Below are 24,426 nucleotides of genomic sequence, written 5' to 3'. Positions count from 1 at the left end.
TTCTTACATATGCACCAGCCTAAAGTGGCAGTGTTACTGACATAGGTCACATTGTTTCAGGAGGTATAAAACTGGAAGGACACAAAAAAGAAGAAAAGAGGTGACACAAGTTACAGGTCATGTTTACATAAGCAAAACTATTAGACTTCCCTATATACAACTTTTCAATGTCACCGTTTAAAACAGCATTATTAGTAGGATTGTTGTAAAGTATACTTTACTAAGATAGTCACCCTAGAAACATTTCTTTATTCTTCAGCTTTAGAGAAATTTTCTTTAACTGCCTTTACATGCTTTCCTTCAAAGATTTTAAGTCCTTTTCCAGATAGTCTCATTCTTTCTCAGTGACCCATTTAATTCAAAAAGCCATTTCAGTTATTTGCTTTCATATTAATGTTCACTGTTTTTGTTGATGGGTTCTGTAGTCAGCATAGACTGGTATATGCAATGCATACTAACATAAGGGGAGAGGCCCAAGTTCTTTACCCAAATCCAAGCTTCTTCCCCTTTCTCACATCAGCCCAATCACTGACTCAGCAGGAGACCCTAATAGCAATAGGAAAATTTCCAGTGATATGCAAAGCTAAAAACTGAGTGAGAAAATGAGAAATATTATTAGGATTGTTTAGACAAGGAAGACTGTAAAGCAGAATGAAGAGAGACAAAATGGAGCATAATCAGTGTCTGTACAGATTTGCATTCCAAAGTCAATGTCTGCATATAAAACAGTGTGTTCAGGGCAGTCTCATATTCATGTGTGAAATTGTCATGGTACTCTTTCATACCTACTCATAAGGGACTTTCATAAAGGATTCCTGTTACCTGCTTTGCTTTGAAACAAGGCTCATAAAAGAAAGTGAAATTTTCAAAGAAAATGCAGATTTAAAATAAACAAAGTCCATCTCTATAATACAGTGTTTTCTTACTGGCATGTTAGGACCAGTTCATGATTCCCCTTTGCCCCCCGCCCCCCAACTCTCCACCCTTGTTGCACAAAGAGATCCCAAATGCATTGAATGGATTACCTAATGGTTTCTTTAAATTGGGTAAAACTTGTAATACAGGATTAGTAACTCTTGGATAATTAACAATGTCCTTCCTTATGGCTTACCAGATCCAGCAAGCCAGACCTGGTGTTTGTAGCATCTGGACAAAACGTGCCTAGGTTTTCTTGAACAACTTTCTGTGTTATTTAAAGTTATATTCATTTCTCAAATTTACAGAGCAGAACCACATTGCTGTGATACAAATAATTAGAAAAACTTCTAAGTATCTATGCTTTGTGCTAGGTTTTGATTGTGCTAAACTACAAGGAAAGAAGAAGGAAAAATGAATAATTGAAGTACTTTATAGAACATGGCTGTCCTTATTTCACATTCTTGAGCAATGCCGTGGCTTTACTCATGTCCTAGCATCCTCTCATGCACAGGTGAGAGATGCACTGCCTGCATTGCTGTGTTATGCGTGGCTATGGTCCAAATGAGACTAAGACGTAGCAGAATTCCCATTCCTCTCCACCACTCTGATGATTTTAACCTTCTTTTAACAACTGTGTCATTGCATTCTGTAATGGTCAGATGAGCACAGCTCACAACACTGACCTCATAGTTCACTCTGTTTACTAACATCACCACACATCGATGGCTCTAACACATCCATTCAAGTTGCTGTCTTTTAGTAAGTGAAGTAAAGCAATTAGTCCTTCAGTGTAGAATCATAGAAAGGTTTGGGTTGGAAGGGACCTTAAAGACCATCTAGTTCCCACCCCCCTGCCATGGGCAGGGACACCTTCCACTAGACCAGGTTGCTCAAACCCCCATCCAATCTGGCCTTGAACACTGCTGGGTATGGGGCATCCACAACCTCCCTGGGCAACCTGTTTCAGTGCCTCACCACTCTCACAGTAAAGAATTTCTTCCTCATATCTAATGTAAATCTACCCTCTTTCAGTTTAAAATGTATTAGTTACACTACATTCTGTTTTCTAAATGAAAGCAAGTATTCTATGGCAAAAATTGCTTATTTCTGGAGAATTTTTCATGGCTTTAGAATACTATGTATAATTGCAGATTTCCTCTTTGTTGAACATCTTGATACTGTGTCACTGGCCATATGTTGCCCTATATCTAGTGTTTATTCATTATTTCTGAATTTGTGTTCTGGTAGATAAGCTATGCATTTCTAAATGTATTTAGGGTAGGTCTGCACCTTAAATAATAAATAATGATACTAATATTTACCACTTGCATGCACTGTTAACATTATATTCTCACAACACACTGAGAGATGAAGTTAGGGAGATAATGAATGGGGGTAGTATTATCATTCCCATTTTACTGCTAGAGAAATTGGAAAAAAGAGATGACACAACTTGCTCAAGGCTGCAGAGAAAGTCACTGATAGCGACTAAATTAGAGTTCATCATTTCACAGCTTCTACTTACCCCAGCTATTAGATAATAGAATTTCCGCAAAGAGCCATTCTCTAGTTACAGCAATACTTTCTGTATCTGATCACACTGAAGAGATAATTCAATTGATTAATTTCAAGTGTGTACTGCCGGTCAAGACCTTGCACATACTTTGATGATGTTCTTCAATTTATGTGTGCTAATAGCCCTACTACAATTAGTCCTGTACAGAACACTATGCCTGGGCGTCTTTGGTGATTTTGTAGTATTTGGGAAACTTTAAAAAGAGATGGCATATGTGCTTCTTTCTCTTAGTCTCAGATCAGTGTCTTGAAGGAAAGGAAATGTTCAGGAGTGTGACACTGTATTGCTTGAAAAATTACTTTATTAAAACTGATTGAACTCTCTAGATGGTATTTATTCCACTTCAGTATTAATTATACACAGAAGTGCTGTTTCAACATCAAGGAAGTGACTGACCCAGGCCCAAAGAAACTGCAATTTTAAAAATTTGAAGTATCATAAAAAATAACACACTCAAAGTGATTATATTCTATTTCCCATAAATGGAATAGGATAGTAAAAAAATATCAGTAGGACAGTATGTAATTTCTAAGTCTAAGTGAATGATGTAACAATACTTTTGCAAACTAACAAGACACAGGAACTCACAGAGTCTATAAAAGGAGGCTGAAACCATCAGCATTTACAAATCACTTCTTGCAGTTTCACCTGCCATTTAAGGAAGTCCTGCACTAAATAATCCTCCAACGTGATTTATAACAGACTTGAATGCACTCCAGAATGTGTATGAGTCATAGCTCATTTCACTTGTAGAAATGTTAAAACTTATTAAGGTGTATTACAATACACAGCTTTGGTAAGTGAATTGTTGATCCTCTGGAAGAAGTTTGCAATGAGGTAATGCAGTAATGGTTTGTGCTATTAATCACACATTCTTTCGGGTGATTTGGGCACACATTGGCAGGTTTTCTTTCTTATTTATGAACAAACCATTTCTGTAGAATGCAAAATTTTGCTTTCTGCCTACCTTGTTAACACAGATGCAAAATTAATGAAGTAATTTCAGAAAGAGAAGAAAAGAAAATCTAGCTTTTATAACACTGCTAAAAACACTGTTTGCATGCTATTACCGAAGCAGAGAGAATAGGTAGAAGAGCCAGTAAAACATTTCACAATGTCCACGCCCTGACCTATAAAGGTTTCTAAGATTTTGCTGGGAGATGCTTGTTTCTGTGTATGAATCATTTAGAAAAGGAAGGATCTATAAACTGGGAAGCAAGGAAAGAATAATGCTCGAGAGGCCTGCACCCCGCCATCCTTCCCCCGTCCTGAATTATACAGCAAAAGCGTCTTAATTATTGACTCTACTTGTACATTTGGCTTCGTGAAATCACAAGTAATTTTTTACTTCATAATTCCTTCCTCAGTAAAATTTTTCATTTCTTTTCAAGTTGTATTTTTGAGGTATTTTTAATTGTATGACTATATTGAAATGACCTACTTGAGCCACACATCTAGGGGTTGTCATAAAAGAACTGTTTGCAAAAGTATCACATTAAACATAAGCATCAGTTTGGACTGCCCTTATGATAGAAGCTCATAGCTGACAAAGTACCAGCCATGACCTAATGGTGAAACAGGTGCATGGCTGCTTCTTCTGGACATACTAATTTGCCTTTTGAAAGTCTGAATATGCATCAGAAGCTTAAAGGCATAAAACCATAACATCAGCTGTGGTAAAGACACTTCCAATAACTATCTACACTTCAGGGGTAAATTTTTCTGCTTTCCAACATCCTAAGGACAGTCAAAAGGAATTAATTTGATAGGCTGTTATTAGGCTCTATAGAAAGCAACAAAAATGCGGAATATTTTTTGAGAAAAATGTAGTTCAATTTAGAGGAATAATTATTTGCAGCAGGCAGGGAAAAGGAGAAACAAACAAGCTGAAGTAGCTGAGAAACTATACAGTACTTCTTTAGAGTAGAAGTTAATACTCTGCTACTTTTAGAGAAAAAGTACCAGCTTTGCCCCAGATGTACAGCCCTGAATCATGCTTACAAGAAATTAAAGCGTAAAATGCATAAAACAAATACACTGCAGGCAACTCTTGCCAGAGCAGTTTCAAAGAAGGAAATCTGTAATGTTGCTGCAAATAGACAGAAATTGTGATTTTTGAAGTTAACAGTGCAGGAAAAAAAACCACTTTTTCATTCCTTATTAGTGAGACAAATTATCAATTTTTGGAGGCCATTTCAGTGCCCAGGCTCTGTTTCTTAGTTAATCTCACCACAGAACAGTCTCAAGCCAGTTACCAAGACATTTGTGAATGGACATGTTCCACTGGAAATAACATTGCTGCTATGCAGAAAAAAAAAAAAGTAAAAACAAAGAAACCTTCTTTAATGTCTAGAGTTTATTGCTGTCTAAAAATTAAAATACTCAAGCATCAGTCATAAAGGGGCATAATTCAAAGGGATAATGAATATTCCTACCCTCAGAAATTCAGCTTTCAAGATTTAGAAAGATAGATAATACTTGTTGCCATTGCTTACAAACTCAGTGCCATACACAATGCTAAACTCCTGTAATTACAGCTTGTGGCTGTGAAGATAAATATTACTTTAAACATTTGGCCACAAGAGTTATGCAAAAAAATTTTCTTCTGGATATAGGACCAGAAAAGTGGGTAATATGTGAAATTTTGTTATGTAATATGTGAATTTCATTAACCATGTTCAGGTTCCAGTATGGGTTCTCCCATTGCAGCAAATTATAAGTACATTTCTACACATAACTCTTTTAAGAAGGCATGTGGTGGCCTCTAGTGACAAACAGCTATATACACATCATGTTTCTGCTCCAAATGGCATGCAAATGGGACTACTATGACTAAGCATTACCACAGGAACCACTCCTTTTGATATCTGTGCCTTCTGTGAGACTCTTAAGGCTAGTGAACAATTTTTAACTGGAAATTTCTGTTGAAGTATTCGTGTAATGGACATTCCTAAAAATGCACAACTTTCTTAAGGGAGTACTGAGATATATTTTTGTCCTGTTTCCATTCTTGCTTTTTTTTTTTTTTTTCATACCTGATTGCCTGACAGATCCTGAGGCTGGGATAGTATCTCAGGTTGCTTCTCTTTACAAAGCAAGCAACCCATAATTTGCTTCTGGTTATACAAATACTGGGAGAGGAGATGCCATGTGGTCACTACAATGTACTGGACCAGAGTGGTCCCCAAAGAAAAAGCTGCAGTCACGGAACTGCCCAGGCAACTCCTGAGAGTTATGACTGCAATTATACCCTTGAAAAAAATTTAAGTTTTTCTCCTGGTTTGGGGGTTCCAAGCATGATACAAGTCAAGTCCCTGAAACCACAAGGATTTTTTTTTTAAAAGCTAGCAAAAAAAATCTACACAAATGTGAATACATGCAACACAGTGTGTTTGTATGTATCTTTTATGGCATACTATCAGTGTGTGCATATATTTGTACAGGGCCATGAAAATTGTATTTGCTCACTGAATCACATAAATAGATAATATTTTCTCATGGATACTGAACTATTCCAGCATTATGGAACTGAGAAAACGAGTAAGCTGAAATATTTTCCAGCTTACTGGTTTTCTCATTCCACTGACACCTCAGTTGCACATAATTTTTACATGGGAAAAAGATCCACCTGGTAGTCTTTTAGATTATATAAGAGTTGATATTAATGATACTTTTAGGGGAGAAAAAAGAGAAGGTTCATTTGTATGGCCTGGAGCTGTTATTGCTGGCACTGAAATCTGATTTGATTCAAGGAGAGCAGCTAAGACAGGAAAGGCAGCTCCTGACTTTCATTTTCAACCTGTTGTTGGGGAAGGATGTAACCAACACAGTCTTATGCACTATTCCACAATCTGGAACACCTCTTTAAGTATCATACGATTTAAAGTAATGTTTTAAATTTACCTCTCTGGTCAAAAGCCCAAAGCAGAAAAAATAAGGTGTAGTGATTTGATGATTAAGATATTTTCATGGGACAAAAGATAAACAGAGAGGGAAATGAGGAAAAAATACGTACGTGAGGAAGACAGTGTAGAATCTTGTGCTGCAAATATTCAGGGCTTAAGTGAATCCAGTTGAGTTAGTGACATCATCTGGACCTTTCTCTCATCCGATCACATTCAGCAAAACACAAAACATCTTTCTTTTCTCTTTGGAGAGAGCAGTGTTCAAGGGTGCAGCCTTCGCATTAACAAATGGCACAAAGATAGTTTGTTTTCAGGGTGGGGAATTGACCTGAGTACTTTTTTTTCACTCATTCAGAAAAATCTTAATTTAAAACTTGATTTTGGCTCACAACTACATTAAAAATTTACTCAGATTTTCCCCTGAAAGCTCATCTTACAACTGTTCTTTTGGTTGTAAACCAGTTTATGGCATAAATCAGGAAGTAACTTCTCACAAGTAGGTTAACAAGAGAAAGAGGGGGGTTTCTCAGACACAGAAATATTGAATACTGGAATATGGCTGGAATATTGAACATGGAGATCCTCTTCCTTGAATGGACTTTGTACAGTGGAAGTCCTTTCAGGACTGTATTGTAAGAGATCTTTCAGATTCAAATTCTTATGACACAAAATCCAAACTCATATCAGCAACATAGTTGCAGGGACTAATAAATGGGCATTGGATTTCACTGCTAGAATGGATCATCACTAAAGACCAAACTAAAAGACTTTATTTAAATCTTTAAGTCAGCCTAAAGAAAAGCATATATTCCACCTAAGGGCAGCATAAACGCAGAACCAAAGCTGGGTGTGTCTTTCTTCCCTGAACTCTGAAGACTGGTTACCCATGACTGGTTAGTAAAGGTGAGTAATACTAAATGGCATGCACATGTTATCATAACCCTGCATGACTTATCTTCATTGCTCTCTAATATACATTAAACTTCTGTCACACAGGTGAGATTTCTTCATGAAATCAAACAATTTATTGGTGTTGTCATGAATGTTTCATTATGACTACACACAAACCATTTCGACTAAGCACGTCACTGAAAGGAAGTGTTACACGTGAATCCACAGGCTGTCCTCTATAGAGTATTCACAACTGAGTCTGGAGTTGGAAATTACACTGCTGAACTAAAGCATCAGCAAAGTGTTAACAGCACTTCTTTAACATTTATCAAAATGGCAGATATCAGATAATGTATTTTTAGATTGCTCGACATCTATTTAGGTAACTTACTGTTCCAACCAATAAAATAAAAAAAAAAAAAAAAAAAAAGACAGCCCATATTCTTCCAGATAATACCTGGGCATAGTTCAAGAGGTAGTGGAGGCTGATAACCACTCCCAACTGAGAGCTGTACAGCTTTGTAGATGTGAGCCATGACAAGCCACTTGCCCTTCAGCCAGTCTATGGGCCTTGCCCTTGTTTCATTTACTGGTATAGATAGAGTCTTTGGTGTTCACTCTTGCAGTTTCCAGTGACTTGTACAACCATTCAAGATATATTCCATGAAAAAACCTATATTGAACCAAAAAACAGGAGCAAAACCCACCTCTGGTGTGACTGATACCTATCCTGATCTTAGTAAATATTCTTGCAAATACTCCAGCTTATTTTTTGAAACAGAAGCACATATAAAATGATAAGACCAGAGAAATTGTCAGTAAACAATTTGGAGAAGAAAAGAAAAAGAACACTAAGAAAATTCAGCCCAGTATCTTTTCATACTAGGTCTGCATGATGCTACTGCTCTGTGCTTCTAGTTGCATATGCCTTGAACCCTTTTGCTTAATAGTCAAGAGGATTCTGGAAGAAAAATAATTGTTGAAAGTTCAGCTTGACCTAAAATAGTAGAGCTAGAACACAAGGCAAATGTCTGACTTAATCCTGATGTCCACTTTAATTCAGATCATTGTACAAGGTGAAGTTAGAGAAAAGTTTAGAAATTTTTATGTATCAGTGAATTTTATTTCTCTATCAATTTGAAATGTATTTTTATATTATTCTTACATTTCTAAATAGTATACACTTCTGTAAATTTCAAACACCTGATATTAATTTGACAACACACACAATTAGCTTTTGATATTTAAACTATGTAGCTGCTTCTGCACAGGGAGGTGGGATAGTTGTGAATATAAAGATTAAGAATTTGACCCACAAGAGCCAATCTAGGCCTTCAATGACAGCTTGTTGCATTTAAAGGCAAGCATGAAAGCTAACAAATAACCTTTGTCATTTGCTCAATAAAAGTAAAAATGAAATCTTCAAGTGATGTTTAGAAAATATACCATTAAGGTAACATGGAAACTAATTTTAATAAATACTAAGAAAACAAAGCAGAAGGTTTATTCTTAAATAGACTATCATAAAATACTGTCAGAAGTCTAGGCAGTAAAATATATAACCAAGAGATGTAACTGTAGAGGATCTCTTGCTGTATTCCTTTTACAGCTTTAAAGGTGTAAGGTCTGCCTACTAACACCATTGATTCTTACTCAGTCTGAATATTTTTAATGAACAAAAGACAACCCACCTTGAGTTTCTATAGTGACAGTCCAAATTATATGGCTAGTGTACTTTGGTTTCAACTGTCATAAATGTTTTCCATTACCAGTTACACCCAAAGACCAGTTCAAGGTCCAAAGACAATTCACAGTATCCTCCTGCAAAAAAGTTCTGCCCTGAACACTGATCACTTTGGTTTGGAAGATGCATGTTTTCAGAATAGCTAAGTATGACAGCTTAACTCTTTGCCTTGATCCAATACTATTTAGACTAAGCTGTAGCACAGTAACTTAAAAAACTTAGCAGTACTTATGATTCTGTAATAGCCCAGGTTAGGTGTTCTCAGAAACCTGAAGATGCTTCCAATATATAGTCTAATGCTTCCAATATATAGTTTAATGCCTTCAAAGCTTAGTGTCTCACCAATTTCCTTGCCCCAGAGCTGAAGATCAGTATGTACAGCAGCTGTTTTCACTAATACAAGCAATATGTGTTAATTGTTCTACCTGACTAGCTGTACATTAATAATACACTGAAGTATTGTCAGTGCAATGCCCCAAGGAACTATACCTACATCCTGTCTCAATGCACACCTGCTACCTGCTTTCCTGCAGCACTAATAATGCCCTCAGGAAGCAGTTTCTTCCCTAGCTTTCCATTTTATCTCTGCATTTTCTGTACCAAAACTATACACTACAGTCAGTTTTGGAACCTCAGTACGATTAGAAGTAGGATTGTTGGGTTTCTTCATGTGCTGAACAAAGGCAGCTGATTTCCTGTTAATGAACACCCAGGTTTGTGATGGAATGCCCAGCCATGGAACTCATCAGCTGGTAGTCTCTTTGTCTAGAATATTGATGAGGCAGGAGGGATACTTGTTTTGCTTTAACTTCAGCCACACAGTAGGGCTGGAAGCTAGTTAGGCTGGAAGCTTGATCTCAACACCATAGACCTCAGCATCTCATATGTGAAATAAAGAAAGCGGGCAATGAAGATTTCCGGTATTCTTGTTCCTATTACTTTATTTACGGACAAAGCAATACTCTTTCTGCTTAATTTCAACTGCACTGAAAGCTAGAGTTCAACTTGTAACAGTTTTCTAATACTAAACGAATGCATATTCAATGTAAGCCAACTACAACAACATTCACTTTCCAATTACAGTATGAATATTGTTTTGTGCTTACTATAAAATTAACATGGTAGTTACAGATGCCTCCTTTCTAATAATTTACACACCTAGTTCTAGACTGTCCTGAGGCCCAAACTATGGCTTTCTCAACAGAAATATATACTTGACTGCAAATATAAACATTTTAAGTCTCTTGTCACATATCATCAACTCTCATTTTTATGTCATACACTGCACATGGGGGTAAGGATGTACTTGTTTGTTCAAAAGGACTATAGAGAGCATGGCTGCAGGTATACTGTTATAAATGATTCAACAGTTCATTTGTGTTTTATCTATTATTCAAAATAATAACAAAGCAAGCCAAACTACCTGGGGAGTTTTTCTCAAACACAGAGGAACAGATGAAAACCCCTTTACATAATACAGAGTGTGGGGGCAATGTGCTGTGTGCTATTTGTGCTGACACCAGTTATTATGTGTCAATAGAGGTGAGGTTTATAACTATTGTGCTTCCTCTTTGAAACACAGTATAAAGGTTTCCAGAGCACGCACTGCTTTTCACTTCAGCTGCTCTCTATCTGTGTAGGTTTAGCCATTTCATTTTAGAAGACAAAGAACACAAATGGCGTTCTCTAACCGAAGTCTTCAGTGGCATAGAAGAACATCCTTTCAACCTACTGCACTCAGTGCCAGTGGTTCAACCTCCAGTAAAATGGCCATCCAAAAGATGCAGGCACCTAGTGTCTATGGGGGAGCTGGTGGCTATGGCACCCGCATATCTACCAGCACCAACTATGGACAAGGCTTTGGTGGGAACTTCCAGCTTAATATTACTGGTAGTGATGTGCTGCTCACTGGCAATGAAAAATCAACTATGCAAAATCTAAATGACCGTTTGGCTTCATATCTGGAGAAGGTGCGCTCTCTAGAAAAGGCAAACTCCCTGATTGAAAAGCAGATCAAGGAGTGGTATGAGAAGAATACCACGGTCATAAGGTATGACTATAGCTCATACTTTAAAACAACTGAAGATCTCCAGAAGAAGGTAAGATATCATATAAGCATCTATAAATATATGAATTGCAATTATTGGGAAGATAGACAATAATCTATTGTAGAAAATTAACTTTTCCAAATTGCAATTGTCTCAGCTAAGAAAAATTAATGCTTTATTTTGATCAGATACAAATTAGCAACAGATTTTACATAATTTGTGATACTAGATATATGTCTGCAGATGTGAGTAATCTCATACATGAAAACAAAATTAATTAATCCTCCTATATTTGCCTTAGGTAATTTTAATTAGTGAAAGTACTGATGGTAATTTACATATTCAAATATAGTTTAGCATTTGTCAAAGTGTTTTTTCAGAAAAGAATGTCAAATGCTCAGACAAAATAATAGATCACTACTTGAAATAGTAAACTACCACTATAAACAATAAAATACTCCCACAGCAATCAGCTGATAGATTTGTCAAATTATGTTTCCAGTGAACTTCCTTAAATCTTTCCCCTCTTACTTTTCACCAGTTCAATTTCCCATTCTTTAAAAGCAGTTCCCTTTCAGAGAGCAGTTCATCCCAACTATTTTATATACCTATTTTATGACAGGATAATTTGCCTTTTGGAGAACCCTAATCCCTTCTGTGCACTTCAAAGGGAACTTAGCTTAAACCTAGATGACTAATAGACAGCTAAAGTTAAGCGAGATGAAGCCCACATGCAGTATTAATTTCCAGAAATCGAGCAAGTGTGCTTTTATGTTCAAAGATTCATTCCTTTTCAACTATTCCTTTTTAGATTGGTGCTGCACAGTTGGAAAATGCAAGGCTTGCCTTGCAGATTGACAATGCCAGACTGGCTGCTGATGATTTTAGACTGAAGTAAGTTCCATGATCGTTTCATAAATTCTCTTTCATGCTCCTCTTATTCATGAAAGCTTCTAGTTACTAGTATCAAAGCTGAGAAGTAAACATCTTCTAACATAAAGTTTAATAAAAAGTTTACAACTAAGGCTATAGTAGTTACTGATTCTAACATTTACATCAAACAGTTGCATTTTCATGATGACAAAACAAGCTTTATTTTACAGGTATGAGAATGAATACTTGCTCAGGCAAAGTGTCAAGAGTGACATTAATGGACTGCTCCGGGTTTATGATGACTTGACTTTGATGAAATCTGATTTGGAGTCACAGATTGAAAGTGTGAATGAAGAACTAGCTTTTCTTAAGAAGAACCATGAGGAGGTGAGAGCAGCCAAACACTGTCAGGGAGAGATGTTTTTAAGTGCCATACATAAACTCAGCCTCACTAGGAATAATGAAATCTTCATGGTTAATCTGAAAGAATATTACACCTATGGTGGGTTTCAGCTCCAGATTAGCATATCAAAAATTACGTTCCTATTCATATATTACCTTTGTGAATGTGCCTATGGTTCTATTACAATCAACTGAGAGACAGTCAATAAAACAGACATACCGTAGAGAGTGATTCTGATCACTGTAGAGCAAACACCTATTGGCTGGTCAGCTGGGACACTCTCTGGCCTCTACTGGTTGTAACAGGAACTCTGGTTCATGCAGAGATACCTACAACTTAGATATGTATACTCGGTATCTCCTGGGAGTTTAAGTTCAAACTGAAACTCACCCTTAGCATTACATTTATAGTTTCAAAGACCTACAAAAGTAAGAATGTTACACAACCATTGTTTATTTCCCCTTTTCAAGTAAAGACACAAACTGAAATCCTAAGTTCAAAATTACTCTTAACAAAATCTCAGTTATGGGATATGCCCAAGTTTTCCTCTTAGTGTCATCTTATCAACTTCAAAACTGTAAATTCCTCGTCACATTGCAGAAAATACATTCTTTAAGCACTCTATTAGAAAGATCCAACCAAGAAAACCAGCCAGCCTAGCCACCCACTTAAAACTGTGCTGTGCAGGACTGAGGCATTTGCATCATTTCTATGTGTGTGACAGTAACTGACATCCAAGCTATTAGGCATCAAAGACTGAACAGCTCCAGAAACTAAGGAGTGAAGGTTTTCTTTAAGAATAATCTGTGGTTTAGGAGTTGCTACCCCACAAAAGTATATAAATGGGAACCATGACTTCTACACTTATTCCATAGATCTGGTCCTGAGGAAATCATCATTTTATAATGTTTATCTATGATATAGCATTTATTGCTACAAAATAAGTAAAATGTTCTAACATGAGGTGCACTAAACAGTATTTACAAGGTGATTAAATTATCTTGCCCTGAGGTGCTATTTAAGAATTACTCCTATGTCTGTAGATTTTGATTTGCTTCCAATATTCAGGATTGAAAGTTCCCTTTAGTTGATGCTAATACAGTCCTCATTGCTGTAGGACGTCGACAGACTGCGCAAACAGGTGAGCAGCTCAGTTAATGTAGAGGTGGATGCTGCTCCAAGTACTAATCTTGCAGCTATTATGGAAAACATGAGACAGCAATATGAAGAAATGGCAGAAAAGAACCGTCAAGAAGCCAAAGAACGATTTGAAAAGCAGGTAAGGTCAATTACTTAAACATCAGCAAGAACCTCAGTCATGTCTAGCTGCAGTTTACAGCCCCTCCATTTTTGCATTTCAGACAGAAGAACTAAACCAGAAAGTAGCAATCGACACTGAACAGCTGCAAGGCCAAAGGAATGAGATCACCAACCGGAAACAGATCTTTCAGGGTCTGAAGCTACAACTACAGACCCAGCTTAACATGGTAAATAATAAAGAGTACTTGAAGTAAGGACTGCGTTTAGTACACACTTACATGCATAAATATAGAAACTGAGAGGCTTTTCAATCAAAATGTTATTTTAACACAAAAAGGTACCCTCTTGAATAATGCACCTCTGTTCTTTCCATTGGCTGTAGAAAAAGCCTTTAGAAGATACTCTGGCTGAAACTGAAGCACGTTACAGATACCAGCTAACCCAAATACAGGAAGCAGTTGTCAATTTAGAGGCTCAACTGAGGCAACTCCGAGCTGACATGGAGAGTCAGAATAAAGAGTACAGTATACTACTGGATATCAAAACTCGCTTGGAAATGGAGATTGCCACGTACCGCCGTCTGCTGGAAGGAGAGGACAGCGGGTGAGGAAATACATGCACTTTGCTTGTTGGTTTAGTTTGGTATGACAGCAAACAATGTTGCAAATACTGTCTATATTCACGGAAGACGAAAGTGTAAAATCTGCCACTTTCCAACTGGGGGGGGGGGGGGCAGGGAGAAGCCTGTTGCCCAGTTCTCAACTGTGGATTCAGAGGAGGCTGCAGTTCGTTCTGGGTTTCAGAAGCTGCTGTGGAAGTCTGTTGAGTTTGTCTCTCTCAGCCTCTGCATATGTGTATACTGTTACTCTTTGTAAGTATAGGTGTATACTGTTACTCTTTGTAAGATGAGTAGCTGGATAGATGTTCACGCTCCATAAGCATCAGTAATTCAATGTGGGATTGACTTGTCCATAACTGTAATGACTGTAGCTTCTGCAGGCCTGGACTGACCTGGGCTAGTTTTTTTTTAACATGCTTTAGACACCACAGCACCTAGTCATACTAGAGCAGGCACTCAGCAAAAGCATATCGATCTTCTCTTGCAGTCCATGGCAAGTTTTGCAGCCTGCACTGGCTTATGCTCTGCTCTACCTGTGTCACTAGTAGGCAAGCTACTTAAAAATTTGAAGAGGTCCAAGTGAATTGACACTAAAATGTTCAGTTAGTCCAGTATCCCATATTCTGAAGTGAAAAGAACAGACATCTATGAAAGTGGGGCAAGCAGAGAGTGGTATTTCCCCCCAAGATTCTGCCTGTTCAGCTATTCTGGAACTAGATTGGGCATATCTGCATGAGCTGAAGTCATAGCATTGTAGAAATGAGTCTGCAGATTAATTTCACCTATAGCTTATGCTCAGCAAGTTTTACTTTAACAGAGAAAACTCATCTAAACACCTGGTTATACGTCTTGATGAAAGGACATTACCTGTCCTGATTAAATGTACAGGAAATATACAACAATGTTTCTTCAATACGTTAGTTGTCATATATTTATATTTTTTAATTTATAATTTGAACAGACATTTCCAAGTGGATGTACCTACAGCAGAGCTTGAAAAAGGTATGTCACATCAACTTCCTTATTTTTTGATGGCTGCCTATTGAAATGTTACGGAACTAAGTAGTCTGATAGAAGACAACACAGTTTGAGAGCAAATAACCAGTGGAATCTTACATCAAGAAAGTAATCAACTGTATGAATAGATAACCTATAGGGATTATACAAAGCCTGTTTTTATGTATGTAATTCAGACGCCCAACATAAAATCACAGACTCATCAAAGAGCCAAGAGAATGACAGAGAATTATTGAATTACCCTCTGGAGGACTTCAGAAGCATCTGCTTCTCTCCGCTGACTACACAGGAAGACTAGGCTCCTAAATAAAATATGTAGTTTAATAGCAAAAATATCCATTTCAGTGTAAGACTTTTCCTAGGTTTTAGGTCTACATGTTTGTGCTAAACTGAAGCAAAACTATCTGGACGGATAGGGAGTTATTCAACACGATGCCCGCTATAATATTATGGGTAACATACAGGATGTTCGAAGGAAGAGAAACCATATCCTGTATACCCCAAAAGCTTACTTCACAGTAACTGTACATTGAAAAGATGCCTTTATCTATGTTCTCATTGGTGGAATTTCTGCTAGTACTACAGTAATATTACTCTGTCAATATACATTGCCTTTGATTAATTCTCTTTTCAATTTCATTACCAGAATCAAGTAAAGTTAAGAAGATCAAGACAATTGTCGAAGAAGTGGTTGATGGCAAGGTTGTCTCCTCTAAGGTGGAAGAGATTGAAGAGAAGCTGTAAATGGCACCAGCAGAGAGGAGACAGCCTCTGAGCTTCTTGGAGCTGATGCCAAAACTGAAAGATTAAACTTTATAAAGTATCCAATCTAATTCTCTCTAAAGCCCAGAGGGGTTGAAAAATGCCAAACAATCAAATCTCAAACAATTTTTTTCTTTTTTTTTGTGTGTGTATGTGTGAGTGTTAATAGAAATCAGTAAGTTACAAAGTACAAGATTTCGGGTTTACTAATATTGTGACTAAATACCTTGATGAATAAAACACAAATCAGCCTGTTATAAATGTATAATTGTTTCCAAGACAGATAAAAACTCAGTATTATTTTTACTTACATCAGAGTCTTAAAATTACATTAAAATCATGCTCAGTAAAAATTAGGAAGTCAAATTACTTATAGCATGAATTTACTATAGCTTTTAAAATAGTCTAAATTACATTTAGAAAAATACTGAAACAATGTTTACTGTTGAAGTTTCAAAGCACTAAGCTGGTGAAAGTCATTAGATGAAGACAAAATGGGACAAAATTTGCTCATGTGCTTAACAAGCTCTGGATAGTAATGGACTTTTCTGAAAGCACTATGAGAATTTTTGCTTCATTTTTTCAGACAGTTCACTTCAACAGCTGGTGCCCTAAGTTTTCTCACACTTTCAACATATTAACAAATGAAAAGTTTTTAGAAGAGAGCTGCTATTTCTGAGACCTTGATGGACACCTCATCAAAACTTTACAAAAAAGAATTTACCAGATACAGATGATACACTCTCTACCAAATATGTTAGTTTCATTGCAATCCAGAGTTTAGCAATCTATTTTTTCTCTTATGTAGTAGCACATTTAGAGTAGATTTATTTTTAAAAATGCATTAAAATATTGATTCAATGCACCTTTTCTGAACTTGAACTACCATTCAAATGTAATGCAGCTTCATTTCAGTAAAAGCTGATTTTCAAATAAATAAGAAGTGTCAATTTGCATTTCATAATAAATTAAAGTGAACAAATAAATTGAAGAAGCCTGTTCATTATTTTTCACTCTCTGTGAATGTTTATATCACCAGGGACCTCTCTGTGAATGTTTATATCACCAGGGACCATAGCAAGCAAAGATATTTTATCAATAAGAATATATTTTGCCTTTCAGTTCAGAAATAAAAAGATCACCATCTCTATTAAACCTTTTACTACCAATAACTTCACGTACCCTTCCCCATACAGTATTAAGTCTCCTATACCACACCCAGATCTTCAGTCCAAGGAGCCTACATTTTCCTCTTGACAACATAAACACAAAAAACTCTTCCTTTTGAAATCTCACCTGTCCAGTGTGTTATTTACTGTACATAAACAGCTGCCAAATAAAATAATCCTTTGCTTTCACTATCATGAGTCACTGATACCAGGCTATCAATTAATTTCTACACAAATGCTTTACTTAAACCTTCGATCTACTGCTCACAATATATTTCTGCCCAAAGAAGCACCTATGCTCCTAGATGTAGATAAATTAAAAACTAATACATTTAGTTGACAAATCCAATGATATAACTAAGCCAGAACAAACAAAAAACAATTTTCTGTTTACCAAAATAACTTCAAAAGAGAAGTATATTGGTTTTGAAGTGTCTCCATGCCTAAACCTGCAACGAGAAGAGCTATATTCAATCTTTAGATTTATATTATAAAAAGCACAAAATACAGAAATCATTTTCCTTATTTTAAGATAATAGCAAACTATTTAGAAGAAACAATGGTTAGTTTTCAGCTCAAAAGTATAAACTGTTGGTATAGGCTATGCATATTACACAGAGATATTTCAATGATGAAAGGTTTAGGGCAGAAAACACAATATATTCAGTATAATCAAGTATATTTATGTTTTCATATTAATGATCAACCTGCAGATCACTGAATGTCCATATGCCTCTTCATAACTTTTGTTGATCACTTTTCTTACTTCTTAATAAACATACAAGGAGCACTAATCTGGCAGACATTCATGCCAGAAAAGTATTATGAAAAGAAACACATTTTCGACACGCACACTGGGAAGTATGATATGATAGGGATCACTCCACTGACTTAAGCATACTCCTATAATAATAGCCCCAAACCAAGAAAGCAATGAGTATGTAATGACAAAAAAATTACTTAGGAAGGATTTAAATGCGAAAAGAAATTTTTGTGCTCCGTTGCACATGGCAAAACATTATCGTGGTGTCTTAGCTCTGCTCCACCCATTTCCCCTCATACAGCAAATACCTGGAGGGCACCAGATTTCCACTCCCATTGGCAATTTAGATTGACACATATAATTGGGTTTGGTTAGGACATGCTAAACTGACTTCCCCTCCAAACAAGAAAGAGAGAGAAAGAATTAAAGATCTTCCTAGGAGGTGGGGACCACTACTGCAACACCCACTGCCTTCCCTATATAAAGGTTAAACTGTTCTCTGATCGGCCTTGCTCTGTGTTTTATGCTTCGCATAATAGATCAGGGCACCTTGAGCACCATGGCCCTTTCTGTGCGCACAAGTGGTGGATCCCGGCAATTCTCTTCTCGGAGTGGAATTGGCGGAGGATCTCTGAGAACGTCCAGTTCTAGTGGTGGAGGAGGCTTTGGTAGCAGTGGACTTGGGTTTGGTGGTGGATCTGGTGGAGGTTTTGGTGCTGCTTCTATGCTTGGTTCAGGCTCTGGCTTCAGTGGGGGTTTTGGGAGTAGCTCAGGTGGAAGCTTTGGTGCAGGCTTTGGTAGTGGTTTAGGCGGTAGCTATGGAAGTGGCTTAGGCAGTGCTTTTGGTGGAGGTTTAGGCAGTGGTTTTGGCAGCAGCTCAGGCGCTGGTTTTGGAGGTGGCTTTGGTAGTGGCTCAGGTTCTGGTTTTGGAGGTGGCTTTGGTAGCGGCTCAGGATCTGGTTTTGGAGGTGGTTTTGGCACTGCTGGTGCTGGGGATGGTGGCCTTCTTTCTGGTTCAAAAAAAGAAACTATGCAGAACCTCAATGACCGACTGGCTGCTTATCTGGACAAAGTACGATCTCTGGAGGATGCCAATACTGAGTTGGAGCGCAAAATCCGTGAGTGGTATGAGAAAAACGGCCCTGGCACTGGTATCCCTGGATCTGGGAATGACTATAGTAAATACTATCCTATAATTGAAGATCTTCGAAACAAGGTAGCAAAGCAATGTACTTAAAGTATCTTCACATTTGTAATTCACCTGATAATATTTTGGATAAAAATATTTTCCTTTCAGAAATGAAGAGCAAATTTATTCTACAGTACCAACGCTTGTAATAACCTGCCACATTGCACTAGTATCTTGTGTTGAATTTTTCTTGTATATTAACAGCAGTTCTGTAGCTATATCACACAATGCTGTGTGACTTGGTCTAATTTGAATAAAGGAGAATGCAGTGATGGAATCCAGTTCTACAAAATCCTGTAGATTACAAAGTTTAAATTTTATTAAGTTTCATATTTCTTACATCAAGAATTCAATTCCTGAAATAGACAGACTACCTGGCAAGGTCTTCAGAGATTATAAACTATCTAGTCATAGAAACTGAACTGGTATTCTACCATTAAGTGAAGCATGCTGATTTGCAGAAGCTGAAAATCTGTCCTATATATTTTCATAGTAAATTATACAAGAGTCTAACAGCTGCAAAGCCATTGAGCTATAAAATAATTCTCTGAACATTGCTTGTATTCCAGATCATTAATGCAACTATCGACAATGCAAGAATCATTTTGCAGGTCGATAATGCCAGACTGGCTGCTGATGATTTCAGACTGAAGTAAGTACATCTTAGTATTACAAAAACTTACCAATATTTTAAGGAAAAAATTCTTTTGTATTTAAAAATCTCTTTCGTTGTAGAATACTTTAATATAATTATTAATCATTATTATAATAATTACATGTATTAAGATTTCATATCAAAAGCTATATAAGTACATAGTAATAGTTTGCATTTGACCTCACTAACCATGTAAAAAAACATATTTAATTACTTTATTTACAGATATGAGAATGAAATGGCTCTTCACCAGAGTGTGGAAGCTGACATCAATGGTCTGCGCAGAGTTCTTGATGAGCTGACCTTGACAAGAGCAGATCTGGAGATGCAGATTGAAAGCCTGAATGAAGAACTGGCTTATCTCAAGAAGAATCATGAAGAGGTAGGTTTTTTTTCTTTGTGAATTCATAACAAGGCAGATAGAATTGTGAAATGTCAAGTTATTCCCTTATTTACCCCAGTGGGAGTTCCTTGGTTTCATTATTTGTTTTGTTTGCTCTTCTTTTTTGAGTTTACTAAGTGAAAGAGTGAAAGAAATAGGCATGCAAGCTACAGATTCTCGTTGAAACAGAATTTATATCACATATATTTCTTTACATATATTTTTGGTAGAACTATTTTGCCTTTTATTAACAGAAACTTTATTTTAAATCTCTCCAGGAGCTTCAGGGAATCCAAAGCAGTGCTCTTGGCCAAGTCAGCGTTGAAATGGATGCTGCTCCAGGAACTGACCTGACCAAGCTTTTGAATGACATGAGGGGACAGTATGAAGTCATTGCTGATCAAAATCGTAAAGAGGCTGAAGCATGGTTCAATGAAAAAGTAACAACCAGAGACAGCAAATCCAGTGAAATGCATGTAAAAATGAGTTAAATGTTTGGAACAGTAAAATTACACTCTATTCTTCCTTGCCATTTCAGAGTGGGGAGCTGAAAAGGGAAATCTCCACCAATACTGAGCAGCTTCAGTCAGGGAAGAGTGAGATCACAGACTTAAAACGGACTCTCCAGAGCTTGGAAATAGAACTACAATCTCAGCTTGCCATGGTATGTTCTAAGGAAGCTGCTAACTAGTCAGAGTAAATTTTCCAAATTCAAAAGTGTTGTTAGATCTTATACTATTCTATAGGATTTAAGACTTGCATTTATTTCCTATTAAATCTTGCATTCTTTTAGTTCCTAAATAGCAGTAATATATATAATTGGATTGCAAGTAGTGTGTTACAAGGCAGATGAACTTTTATGTTCACATTCAGTGAAGCAGCAAAGGCCAGTTTTCAAACTGGTATTTCAAGAAAAAAAATAATCTCTAAGTAATGAGGCTATACTTACTCCCATTAAACTATTTCTGCTGGTTTTGTCTTTGCAAAGAATTTTTTTTCCTTAATCAGAGATTATTTAATATCCTTCTTACACAGAAAAAATCCCTTGAAGACACTTTAGCAGAAACAGAAGGAGGTTACTGTGCTCAGCTTTCACAAATGCAACTTCAGATTGGGAATCTGGAGTCTCAGCTGTTTCAGGTCAGGGCTGATATGGAGCGCCAGAATGCAGAGTATCAACAACTTCTAGACATCAAGACTCGCCTAGAAATGGAGATTGAAACCTATCGTCGTTTGCTGGATGGCGAGTTTGTGTAAGTAACTAATTTACATGAAATACCTCCTTTGTTTTATTTCTGTAGCGATATCCTTTCCAGTAAAAAAAAAGAGGTAAAAACAAGTGGTACATTCACCAAAAGACAGTAAGGCACATACAAGGATTCTGAAATAATACAGATAGACTCTAACTGAGGAGAATGAATGATTTTGCTCCATATTTAAAATAATCTATCAATGCCAACATGAAAAGGGTATTTCTACTGATCTTGACAAACATTCTGCCATATTGCATGTCTCTGATTCACTTTTAGGAGCGCAGGACAGGGAGTAACATTTGAGAGCTCATCCTTGACAGGGTCCAAATCACAAACGCAATCACTGGATTCTTCTCAGGGTATGTAGAACTTGATTGAATAAAACTTTGTTTCTAAAGTCATTCTTATAAATAAAATAATACATGCTATTCTGTTTAACTACATCCTAGAGTTCATTATAACAAGAAGCCAACTTGAAAGGAAAAGGATGTAACTGCTCATGTACACATACTGCTCTGTTTTATAATTTTTAACACTTTGAGAAATGTTTTGTTTTGTTTTGTTTATGATGTTTAGATCCTACCAAAACTAGAAAGATCAAGACAATTGTTGAAGAAGTGGTAGATGGAAAAGTTGTTGCATCCCATGTTAAGGAAGTTGAAGAGCAGATATAAGGCACAATCTGATGTTGCAAAGGAACCGTTCACTCCATGTTTTTTCAAAGCCAAAATGGATAAATAATTTTGTTCTTTTGTGTGAAGTGATAAAAATAGATTGGCTTTTTACTAAGATTCTTTTACATAAAACAAAGCCTGCATTTTCATTCTTAGCAGCCATGCAATATATTTTCTGCTTCTGTCTATTGGTATTGCCTGTATTGCTTTCACAGTGTTCTTCAAATGTATCACCAATTCTTTGTTCAATAACTAGAAATATGGTGTACACATTAGCCATTTAATTAGATATGCCTTTTTATAATTTTTAGAAATTAATAGATAAAATAATTTTGCTATTCTAACCTCATTTTCCAGTTTTCTTAACTAATAAAAAGGACTCAACAAGCTTTAAGATATTAGTCTCCCTTTATTCTTCATTTGGGACTGCTGCTCCTGATCCATATTTGCCATTTTGTTGGGTATCTTGCTTTACCACATACTATGTGTGGGGTATAGTACTCCCCATTAATTTAAAGAAATTAATCCAATGCTAGGAGATGTACATGTTAAAAAAAAAACTGTTTAAATGTAAGATTAAAGGAATACTTGCTAACTTAAAATTTAAAGCTATCAATTTAAGAGAGATGTTTTTGCAAACAGAACAACCTATCGTAGAGACTGCAACTGTAGTAGAAAAGGAGGGGTACCCTGGTTTGGAAGCACACAGCTACCCCAGCCATGAAGCGGTGGGTTCGTGTCCCGGCGTGCCATCTGGTGGGAGCACCATGTGATCTTTAGAATCCTGAATTTGGCTTCCAGATGACCAATTCAAATGAACTGTTTAAAGCAATCTCATCCAAAACCAAATAATGAACAAAAATACAATCCCCTTACACTTTACACCTTTGCTCTTGAGCCAAAACGTTGACAATTTTTGTGTGATTCTCAGATAAGACAAGGAAGTTACTGTGACCTCTTACATGTATATTACTGCATCTCTAGAATACAAACGTTCTGCACATTCTATCACATCCCTTAAATGCTTGACTCAAACCAGACGTTTAATGGGAGCACAGATTTCATACTGTGTTTCCATTCTGCCTTTTGTAAAACCCACTACTAGCATTTTTTCTGCTTCCTGCTTTGAACCAATAAAGGCCAGGGTAATTAAAACAATAGTCAAAGAACTAAATCAGCATAGTAGAATTGCCACATCTAAAATCCAGTCAGTTAAAGAAAAAGCACTGTGATAAATAACCCAAAGCAGTGAAATGGAAGAATCTTCCATATATGCCAGTACAAAGAGGGAAGAACTTGAAAACCTCTTGAGTAAATGCACCATCTTCAGCAGTTTAAAGAAGTAATGTATTTTCTAAAAGCAGGGAACACAAGTGTACCTCTTTTTTTTCACCCTTTAAAAGCAGTGCTGATAAATAAATGAAAAGAATCTTAATACATGTGATGTATTTCAATAATATTTTTTACTGTTGCGGACTACATTTCTTTAATTAAAATAATTACAATATAAATTAGAATAATGATATCAGAAATAGACAAATTGAGGTTGTTTATGTAGTTGCATATGATTACCAAGAGTACCATTATAGAGAAACTTTAAGATTATAGACTGAAGGAAATTTTTTCTCTAGCTAAGACAGGACAGCATTCATCATCTTTCTTTCCTATCCATAATTTTCTTCTCATATGTGGAAAACCTGAAACCGTACCATCTTCCCCATTATTGACAGCATCTCCAATCCGAAGAGAAAACCATGTCTCTTTTGTCTTCTTCTTCCAAAGACATATATACTTTCAGAATAATTGTATACAAAGAAATATGAAATAATGTACATACCTCAAGGACTGCAACTGTGATTGCTGCAAAATCATCACTCCCTACATAATTAAGTGTAGATTTCCACTCCATAACCACGTAGTTTACCTACATACACATTAATCCTGAATTTAACATTATGATCTAAAAGATGATTTAGAATTGCCTAGGGTGCAGTTTAGATGTATATAAAAATCTGGAAACCACTCTAGCTATTGTCTTGTGAGAAAGCAACAGTGGAAATCCAAAGCAGTTTGCAATCACTATAGCATTATTACCCTGTATCACAGAATCCAAATAATTGTTTCACAGTATCTGAACTATAAAGTTAAATAAAATCCAATAACTGTAATAGAATATGAACATTGAAAGTAGCTACAATTCAAAATTACATAAATTCTAGTGAAGATACAATTGCTTACACCTACCTACCTTTAGCCTTCAGGGATCTTGTAGCCAGATGTTCCCTTTACACCTGAAAAAAAGACAGAAGAAGAAAGCATTAGTGC

At 36.4% G+C, this 24,426-nt stretch overlaps 2 protein-coding genes across 4 annotated transcripts; both read left to right on the top strand.

Annotated features, from left to right (window-relative positions):
* The first annotated feature begins 10,710 nt into the window (after nt 1–10,710).
* Nucleotides 10,711–16,989, top strand: KRT20 (keratin 20). 2 transcript variants are annotated; one of them, XM_075036946.1, is made up of 8 exons: nt 10,711–11,133; nt 11,894–11,976; nt 12,186–12,342; nt 13,476–13,637; nt 13,720–13,845; nt 14,001–14,221; nt 15,199–15,239; nt 15,901–16,989. In XM_075036946.1, the coding sequence occupies exons 1-8, from the start codon at nt 10,711–10,713 to the stop codon at nt 15,996–15,998; spliced, it is 1,311 nt and encodes a 436-aa protein (XP_074893047.1). In that variant the 3' UTR covers nt 15,999–16,989. The 2 variants fall into 2 exon arrangements, with proteins under 2 accessions (XP_074893047.1, XP_074893048.1); XM_075036947.1 differs by lacking the exon at nt 15,199–15,239 and having other exon boundaries at nt 14,001–14,218; nt 15,884–16,989.
* Nucleotides 16,990–18,507: 1,518 nt separating this feature from the next.
* Nucleotides 18,508–22,101, top strand: KRT12 (keratin 12). 2 transcript variants are annotated; one of them, XM_075036945.1, is made up of 8 exons: nt 18,508–19,164; nt 19,707–19,789; nt 20,018–20,174; nt 20,453–20,614; nt 20,713–20,838; nt 21,210–21,421; nt 21,704–21,786; nt 22,004–22,101. In XM_075036945.1, the coding sequence occupies exons 1-8, from the start codon at nt 18,508–18,510 to the stop codon at nt 22,099–22,101; spliced, it is 1,578 nt and encodes a 525-aa protein (XP_074893046.1). The 2 variants fall into 2 exon arrangements, with proteins under 2 accessions (XP_074893046.1, XP_074893045.1); XM_075036944.1 differs by having other exon boundaries at nt 21,210–21,427.
* Nucleotides 22,102–24,426: the final 2,325 nt, after the last annotated feature.

Source organism: Buteo buteo, chromosome 9, assembly GCF_964188355.1.
Source record: "Buteo buteo chromosome 9, bButBut1.hap1.1, whole genome shotgun sequence".
Lineage (NCBI taxonomy): Eukaryota > Metazoa > Chordata > Aves > Accipitriformes > Accipitridae > Buteo > Buteo buteo.
Note: the sequence above shows the minus strand (reverse complement) of the source record. Positions and strands in the feature narration are given on the sequence as shown.